This window comes from Camelus ferus, chromosome 6, assembly GCF_009834535.1.
Source record: "Camelus ferus isolate YT-003-E chromosome 6, BCGSAC_Cfer_1.0, whole genome shotgun sequence".
Taxonomy (NCBI): domain Eukaryota; kingdom Metazoa; phylum Chordata; class Mammalia; order Artiodactyla; family Camelidae; genus Camelus; species Camelus ferus.
Genome location: NC_045701.1, coordinates 41,923,978 through 41,933,121, shown reverse-complemented (window position 1 = coordinate 41,933,121; position 9,144 = coordinate 41,923,978). Strand labels below are relative to the sequence as shown.

The 9,144-nt window shown below is 54.6% G+C and overlaps 1 protein-coding gene across 1 annotated transcript; it reads left to right on the top strand.

The window, feature by feature from the left end:
* The first annotated feature begins 469 nt into the window (after positions 1 to 469).
* NKX2-1 (NK2 homeobox 1) lies at positions 470 to 3,576 on the top strand. The gene is made up of 3 exons (XM_032481906.1): positions 470 to 646; positions 1,332 to 1,717; positions 2,629 to 3,576. Exons 1-3 carry the CDS (start codon positions 570 to 572, stop codon positions 3,363 to 3,365), a joined length of 1,200 nt encoding a protein of 399 aa, XP_032337797.1. The 5' UTR covers positions 470 to 569; the 3' UTR covers positions 3,366 to 3,576.
* Positions 3,577 to 9,144: the final 5,568 nt, after the last annotated feature.

Genomic DNA, 9,144 nt, shown 5'->3' with positions numbered 1-9,144 from the left:
GCGCCCTCCCTGAAGCATCAGAGGGGAAAACAGCGTAACCCTGGGATCGGGTGCCAGGGCTGTGATGTCCTCGGAAAGTCAGCACCGACCCCAGAACCCCGCGTATCCGGGCGATGGGCAAGGGTCGGGGACTCCAGGTTTGTTCGAGGTGGAGCAATTTAAGCGATGGCCCTTTGCGTTAATCCCCCCAGCCTTCCAGCTCGGGCGACCACTGGTGTCCTTGTCTTAGCTGGAGGTGGGGGTGGGGAAGGGTAGCCTCATGTGGATTGGGGGTGGGGGGCGTGAAGCAGGGGGCCCTGGTCCTCTGAGAAAACCCTGAGCTGGGGGAGGGGGGTGCGGGGATCTGGGACAGCCTCTCGGCGCCGATCCCTTGCTCAGCGCCCCCTCCGCCCGCCGGGATTCTCTCTCGGGTAGGGGGAAAGGGGGCGGGGAGCAGAGGTGTCCTTTTGACGGCGGCAGAAGAGGCAGACAGACTGACAGACACGCAGACCAACAGTGCGGCCCCAGGGTTCGTCCCCAGACTCGCGAGCTTCTTTGGTGGCGACTGGGGATCGGCGCCACGAAGCCAGATGTGGTCCGGAGGCAGTGGGAAGGCGCGGGGCTGGGAGGCCGCAGCGGGAGGGAGGAGCAGCCCCAGCAGGCTCAGGTGAAACCCCCACCCTGTCCATCGGCCCACTCCCGGTACCCGCCCGGGAACCCCAACCGAACTGGAAAGTGGTTCACTTTTTAACTCTGCAAGTTGGTTGCAAAGCAGCATTCACCTTCCTTCCTCCCTACCATTCCTACTCCTCGGCTACTCCCCCATCCCACCTCTTGCCCTCCCCTCTCTCGGTTCCCTCCTCCTTTCCCTCCCTCGCCTCCCCCTGCTCGCCGCCCGCACCCCACAAAAATGGGGGTGGGGGGTCCGGGGGAGGGGGAAAGAAATGCTTTCGGTCGCGTTTCTGCCTCTCTCTCTCTCTCTCTTTCTCTCTCTCTCTTTAAGACCTAAAAATCCTGACAAGTGAAACTTAAAGGTGTTTACCTTGTCATCAGCATGTAAGCTAATTATCTCGGGTAAGATGTAGGCTTCTATTGTCTTGTTGCTTTAGCGCTTACGCCCCGCCTCTGGTGGCTGCCTAAAACCTGGCGCCGGGCTAAAACAAACGCGAGGCAGCCCCCGAGCCTCCACTCAAGCCAATTAAGGCGGACTCGGTCCACTCGGTTACGTGTACATCCAACAAGATCGGCGTTAAGGTAACACCAGAATATTTGGCAAAGAGAGAAAAAAAAAAGCAGCGAGGCTTCGCCTTCCCCCTCTCCCTTTTTTTTCCTCCTCTTCCTTCCTCCTCCAGCCGCCGCCGAATCATGTCGATGAGTCCAAAGCACACGACTCCGTTCTCAGTGTCTGACATCTTGAGTCCCCTGGAGGAAAGCTACAAGAAAGTGGGCATGGAGGGCGGCGGCCTCGGGGCTCCGCTGGCGGCTTACAGGCAGGGCCAGGCGGCACCGCCAGCCGCGGCCATGCAGCAGCACGCCGTGGGGCACCACGGCGCAGTCACCGCCGCCTACCACATGACGGCGGCGGGGGTGCCCCAGCTCTCGCACTCCGCCGTGGGGGGCTACTGCAACGGCAACCTGGGCAACATGAGCGAGCTGCCACCGTACCAGGACACCATGCGGAACAGCACCTCGGGTCCCGGATGGTACGGCGCCAACCCAGACCCGCGCTTCCCCGCCAGTAAGTGAGGCCGCCCCACTGTGGGGCCACGGGCTGAGCGCGGGAGGCGCGAGGAGAGCTGCGGGGAAGGCGCGGCGCCTGCCGGCTACACGCTGGGCATCAGGGTGGGCGGCCGGGCAGCGGCGCCAGGGAGTCGGGCGCGGGAGCTGAGGAGTCTTCCCTTGCTAGACTGAGAAGTCAAAAAGAGGCACCTGATAGCTCTGGGGTCCTGAGGGCAGGAGCTGGTATTCAGTGTCTGCCAGTTGCGGCCGAATGGCCGCTCAGCTACGCGTGAGAGACCGCGGAGTGCCGAGGGAGGCATCCCCCCACTAAGGGAGCCAGGACAAGCAGGGCGCAGAGAGACGCGGCCGGGCAGGAGTTTGCCCTGCTGGGATGCTCTCAGGCCCCTGGCCTGGCCCACTCTCCAATATGGGCAGGTGGGAGGGCGTGCGGCTCCAGAGGGGGTTCTAAATGGGCCGAGCAAAGTGCCCTCACTGGGCCTGGCAGGAGAAAGCAGCCAAGAGGCAGAGTCTGGGGGCTCTAGGTTTGGAAAGTGAACACCTCCCTCTCCTAAGCTCCTAAAGTTGGAGTCTACCGTCGGACCCCAGCTCCTAGCCTGGGCCCAGTTCGCCGCCTGGGAACAGGGAACGAAAAGAACAGAAATGGCCTTTCTCCACTCTGCTTTTTGGGTGGAGCGCTAAGACTGAGGGAAGTAGCCGGGGTTGAGGCCGGGAGTTCTTCAGTAAACCCCTCGACGGCTCGGCCTGGGGCAGGCACTAGCGATCCCCCGTGGCAACTGTGCCTCTCTGAGTGAAGGCGGCCTAGCTGAGCAGGGCGTCGTCGGGGCGGGCCGGGCCGGCCAAGGGCGCGGGAGGCAGAGGTGGTCTGGCCCGGCCCGGCCCCTGCCGACCCTGTGCGTTTGTCGCTTACAGTCTCCCGCTTCATGGGCCCGGCGAGCGGCATGAATATGAGCGGCATGGGCGGCCTGGGCTCGTTGGGGGACGTGAGCAAGAACATGGCCCCGCTGCCAAGCGCACCGCGCCGGAAGCGCCGGGTGCTCTTCTCCCAGGCACAGGTGTACGAGCTGGAGCGACGCTTCAAGCAACAGAAGTACCTGTCCGCGCCCGAGCGCGAGCACCTGGCCAGCATGATCCACCTGACACCCACGCAGGTCAAGATCTGGTTCCAGAACCACCGCTACAAGATGAAGCGCCAAGCCAAGGACAAGGCGGCACAGCAGCAGCTGCAGCAGGACAGCGGCGGCGGCGGCGGGGGCGCGGGGTGCCAGCAGCAGCAGCAAGCGCAGCAGCAGTCGCCGCGCCGCGTGGCTGTGCCTGTCCTAGTGAAAGACGGCAAACCCTGCCAGGCGGGCGCTCCTGCGCCGGGCGCCGCCAGCCTGCAAGGCCACGCGCAACAGCAGGCGCAGCAGCAAGCGCAGGCCGCTCAAGCGGCGGCGGCAGCTATCTCAGTGGGCAGCGGTGGCCCCGGCTTGGGTGCGCACCCGAGCCACCAGCCAGGCAGCGCAGGCCAGTCTCCGGACCTGGCGCACCACGCCGCCAGCCCCGCGGCGCTGCAGGGCCAGGTCTCCAGCCTGTCCCACCTGAACTCCTCAGGCTCGGACTACGGCACCATGTCCTGCTCCACCTTGCTATATGGTCGGACCTGGTGAGAGGACGCCGGGCCGGGCCTAGCCCAGCGCTCTGCCTCATCGCTTCCCCTCCTGCCCGCCACACAACACCCACCGCCCCGCTACTCCATGCGCTTCGACTTTTCTTAAGAACATGTCCCATTTAGACCAAGGGAAAAAACACAAAGACCAAACTGCTGGACGTCTTTCTTTCCTTTCCTTTTTCCCCCCTAAAATTTGCAGGATTTTTTTTAAAAGAAAATAAAAAGAACCAGCTAATCTAATTCTTTAAGGAATCTTTAAACAGAGAAGGACATAGCAAGAATCGCTTTTGGGATGTCTTTTGGGTGATTCAGAGGGGTTCCTATGCTCGGGCAGGGACAGTTCGGAGAGGGCTCTACGATGACATGGCTCTGGACTCTAAAGATTGAAAACTTCACTCTGGGTACACCGTGCCAGCAAAGTGGACTCGCTTGTAAATACCAGGATTTCTTTGAAGGGGAGACGGGGCTGGGGAGAGGAAAAGACTCTTCAACAGAACCCACTGGCCACAGACACAAAGGAAATGCCCCCTCCCAGCTCCCTCTGGCCACCCAGGCTCAGCTGGGACCGGCTCTTGTTAAAGTTGTTTTATGTTTGATGTGAACTTGTAGCTGTAAAACGCTGTCAAAAGTTGGACTAAATGCCTAGTTTTTAGTAATCTGTACATTTTGTTGTAAAAAATCAAAAACAAAAACAAAAAACCAGTCCCCGTTCCCAGCCCATCATATTTTTTATGGGCATTGACATATCTGTGTATATTATTTGGCAGTTTGGTATTTGCAGCGTCAGTCTTTTTCTGTTGTAACTTATGTAGATATCTGGCTTAAATATAGTTCCTAAGAAGCTTCTAATAAATTATACAAATTAAAAAGATTCTTTTTCTGATTAAAAACCCACCTTTTGTTTGGTTTTGATTTGGCTTTAAATGGCATTTTTTTGGTGGTGGGGGAGTGGCTCAACATTGGCCTGATAGGATTCGAATTGTCTGAGGACTCAAAGGATTCTGAACCAGCTAAGGAGGCTGGACCCAGAGTCCTTGCCCCACGGGAAGAGGGAGCATTTGAATTAAGTAGAACCAAACCATAAGCAGTCCTGGGACTCGGCAATAGAGAGTAGAAAAGCTAAACTACTTCCACTGGGAGGAAAAGGGAGAAAGGACGAGAAGGAGACCAAAGGACTAGCTTTCAAAGCTTCTATTTTTAAAAACCTCAGAAGTATCTACTGTGGTCTTATACAGCTGAGTCAGCCAAATGCTTTAAAACAGTCGGCCAGGATATCCGTTTTAAGTAATACTGAATGAAAGATTATTTTTACTAGACCGATCACCCCTGTTGATTTCAACATTAATTCTTTATTTCTAATCCTCCGCGGAGTCTCCTCGGAACTAGAATAACTAGAATTCCAGTGGGAGGCTGTTTTCGAAAGTGGGGAAGTCGTTACTGGGTTTCGTTTCTGCTTTAGAACAGTTATCCCCGTGCGGGGCTGGCCGCGGATACCCGGCTTCTCACCGCTTCTCTGGCCTCGGGAGGGGTCGGACTCGACTGCTGGCCTGGTGACACCCCTGGCAGGACTTTGGGAGCCGGACTTTCTGCTCTTTGTTCCATGGATTCCATCTCTGGGCTCCTAAATCTTTGTAGAAAGGAATCTTTCTCCGGTCGTCGACTCTCCCCGCGCCCCTCCGCTCCAGCCTCAGAAAAAAAAAATCTTTGACCTCTCTTCCTATCTCTAATTTTTTGGTCTCTTTGGTGCCCAAATGTAGCTGTTAGTTGCTCTAGGGAGAGGACAAGGAAGGACTGGTTGAGAAATCATAGTCCCTGGATGGGCTATTGCCCCTTCCATGTCATCTCTGATAAACCTAGAGGAAAAGTGGCCGAATATGCTGTGGCCAGATACCCCTCCCAGCAGTTTTCAGTTTTCTCTAGGTCTGAAAATGTTTGATTGTGGGGGATTGATTCATATTTGGCATGTACTCAGATACCATCTAGAATTTCAACTTTCTTTTTTCCTTTCTTGTCTCTCCAGCTTTTATTCCTCTTCTTTTCAGCCCATTCCGTCTCCGTCTCTCTCTTCCTGGACCTCACCCTCCTCCCCCAAGGAAAATGGCCGCGGGAGCTTGGTGGCACCAGGAGTCCTCTCTGTTGACTTCCTGGGGCTCTTCTCCCATAGCGCTCTGACTGGGAGCCAGGGTGGGCTTCCTCCTTGGGGTCTGGCTGCTGAGATATTATTTTCGATATCCAGAAGAGACTCGGAGACTTTGACAGGGTGGTTGTTGGATCTAGAGAGCGTACTAGTAGGGGGAATTCTCAGCAGGCCTCACATTTTGGAAAACAAGGGAAAACCCAGGAAGTTTGAACGCTTGCGTAGGAATGGGCAGCAGTGGTCCTGGGACACTGCGTGTAGGCGGTCAAGTCACCCACCTCAGGCCGGGCTTGGCAGGGGCGAGTTGTTGGCTCTAAGGTCCGAAATCGGTAGGGTGGGAGTTTCGCCTCCACCTGCCCCCGTGCCCAGCACAAGCCTGGGAGGGGAGGGGTGGGTGGCGCCTGACAATGGCCACGGGGGCTGTCCCCCCCAAGCCATCTAGCAGGGGCGCCCCTGAAAGTCACAATTTTGTGGGCTGTTGTACTCTGGCCTTACCATCCTGGAACTAGATGGAGTTTCCATCAAATACATTCTTCTCCCCGCTGTCTGGAGCAGACTTAATTTTGATGTCTGTTTACTGGTCCTGGTGAAAGGGGAATTCACATGGGACAGAGAAAAACAGGGCTTTGGCCACGTTTCTCCATCCATCACACGGGGTTCACCAGCTCCCGCCCCTGGAGAAGAGATTGCTGTAGCTGCAGGTGGAGGTGCTGGAAGGTAATCTGAAGCTTCCTTGTAGGGAAGTGGGTGCTCTCTGGGTGCAGCGAAAGACCGAAGACTGGAGACAACTTCCACCCCCACATCCTGGTCATCCTCTCTGAAGTGGATAGTTCTCCTCTCCAGTAATGAACCTTCCCTAAGTCTCCAGCATCTCTGGCCCTGGGAGGTTCTGGTCTCCTCTGTGGAGAAATCAGCCTTCTGGGGATGTCCCTGGCACTGAAGTGCCTGGAAGAGCCGGAAGCTTCCCCACGTGTGTGGGTAGCGCAGTTCGCCCCAGATTCCGGAGAAGCTGAGCGCCCCCGCCTAAGCACCCCATCCATCCCTAGGCCCCAAAGGCTGCGGGGAGATTTTGCAGACAACATCCCCTCTTCCTCCGCTCCCCCACCCCCACTCTGCCATGTAAACACGAGGACTTTCTCGAGAGCCTTGGAGAGCGGCTCTAGTGGCTTCGGGGCCTGAAACCCCAGGCTTGGCTTGTTTGATGTTTAGCATCCCAAAGCGGCTCCCCACCCCCGCCCCAGCCTGGGAACCCAGAGTTGTGGGTCGGGGAGGCTGGAAAGCATCCCTCTCAGCTGGCCCGGCCAGGGACAGAACCGGGCTCAGGGGAGGCGAGAAGAGCGGGGCAGAGATGCTCTGAGCAGGGGAGAAGGAAGCCCGGGCTGCCGCCGCCCCGCAACAGGAACACCAGCGGTTACAGCTGGAGCCCTGAAGCCCAGGAGGTGGGTGGGGGTTGGGAATGCCTCAGCCGCCCGAGCAGCGGCTCTGGGACAGGGGCTGGCCCGGTAGGAAGAATCTCAGGTCCGGAGAGTGAAAGCAGAGCCAGGAAGGAGCTGACTCTGCTAGGAACGCTCAGGGCACTTACTCCTAGAGGCGGGGGAGCCCGGCGCCCTCCAGTCCAAGGGCCTCGCAGGAGGCCGCTCTTCCCACTGCTTAGGGCTTGGCCTTTCAAAGGCAAGACTGGCTCGGGAGCTTTCCAAGGGATTTTAAATCCTCCTGGGGGCAGGTCTAGTCCTAGATCTGGCATCGAGGTCTCCGCTTTTGAGACCTCAGGGAAGAATTCTGATACTTTAGAGGCCGCGCACTCTTCGAGAGCGCTTGCCGGCCTTTGGGCATCGGTGAGGGTCTTTCTCCAGGCGCGAGTGTACAAAAGGTAGCGTGAGTCTCCTCTCAGGAGACCCGAGTTAAGAGGAAAGGAGATCGGGGGTTTTCTGACTTCCAACTCATTAGGGACCAGGTAAGGTCAATGCTTTCTCTATTATGTCTTTATCTTAAAAGCGGGTCAGTTTAAGTCGGGGGAGGGTGGCGGGAGAAATCCAGGATCTGTATGAACCGTGCTGATAAAGACTGACCCCTTTCCTGAACTAAAAGCAAGCCAGGCAGACATTCATTTTCTGTAAACAAGAGAGTTGTGAGAAGCTGCCTAGAATTCTGATCTACTGTCTCTAGTCTCTCTAGACATCTCTCTCCCCTCCCCCCAATTATTAAGGGTTGGGGGAGCAGAGTAGAACCATCGAGGATATTATTTGTGGAGAACTAGAAAGCCTGTTGGGAAAAAGTGAATCTGAGATGATATGGCTCTTAGGCATGGTTTGCTGGCTTGTTTGTTTCAAATGCTGCTGTCTTTTAAAATGGATGGAAAGTGACAGGCTTGAGTATTGGGAGGGATGAGGCTGAATATTTTCCTTGATCAGCCAGTTCTCTGTTAGGAGATGCTGGACACCACCTTCCTCTGGCCCTCCCTGCTCCCTGACTGGTATGCTTTTGGTTGGGCAGTTGTGTTCTTCCAGCCTCAGGCCACCCTCTGTGGGGCCCAACTTGGGCTCCTACCTCAACTTGGAGCACAGGAAGTTTTCTGGTGCCTCTTCAGCCAGTAGCTTCAGTGAAAAGTGTCCTATCCCCAATCACCCTCTGTGGCGAGCTTGTCCATCCAAGTGGCTGAAGGAATAGGGTGTGGATGGGAGTAGAGAAAAGAACATTTTTGTTGAAGGGAGGTCCAGAGTCTGAATGCCACCTTCCCTCCATGTAGTTGTACTTCTAACTTTCCTTGATGACTTTCAAAGAGACGGAAGAGGAGCAGGCTTAGCAACTTGACAGCACAGCTTTATCTGAAGCCACAGCTGAAGTGGCTGGCTGCATTTCTCTCTGCTAGTGACCTAATGCCCTTCTTGGAGGGCATCTAGGCACAGCCCCAGGCTTCTCAGTTGATAATGTTTTCCATTTGGTCTCCTAAACATGTTTTGTCTTTGTTATTAGTTGAGTTGTAACAAAATTTTGGAAATGGTGAGATTTAAATTGATTTTCCTGTTTTATTTCTTTTTTTTTTTAGTTATTTGCAGGACACTGCAATATAAATTGATTGTTATTAGTGTTCTGCTTGAAATGGAAACAAAAATAAAAAATCGCAGGCAGTAATAGGCTTTGTTAAAGAGGTCTCTTCTCCAACACAATATTCACATTTGATTCTGCCCACCCTGTAGGTGTAAGTGGTTGCATACAGACACCTGTGTGTGTGTTATAGAAGTATATACACATGTACCCATCGTACCTATTTTAAGATGTTCAAAAATTTTAAAATTAATATATGATTCTCTAGTAGGGGATCTTATAGAACCTGTTAGGGGCAAGAAAGTTGAATGCATTCATTACCTCAAGTAAGATGTCATATGAAACTGAGTTTCCCTTAAAAAAAATCAAGTAACAAAACCCTTCTTTAGTTTTTTCCCACTTTAAATTGGGATGTTAATTTATTTTCATGTGAAACTCTGGAGAACTAATTATGTTTCAGGAAAACATTAAAATTTGTTCTTAAAGAAAACGAACTTGTTGCCTGAGACACACTGCTGTAGATGAGACTTCTTGAAACAATGTATAACAAAAATTGTTGTCATGTGTGGCACCTACATTATCCACTAATAGAAAT

Coding starts and splice junctions, on each gene's coding strand:
- NKX2-1 (XM_032481906.1), top strand. CDS start 570: ATGTGGTCCGGAGGCAGTGGGAAGGCGCGGGGCTGGGAGGCCGCAGCG. Junction 647..1,331: donor AGCAGCCCCAGCAGGCTCAG/GTGAAACCCCCA, acceptor TTCCTCCTCCAG/CCGCCGCCGAATCATGTCGA. Junction 1,718..2,628: donor AGACCCGCGCTTCCCCGCCA/GTAAGTGAGGCC, acceptor TGTCGCTTACAG/TCTCCCGCTTCATGGGCCCG.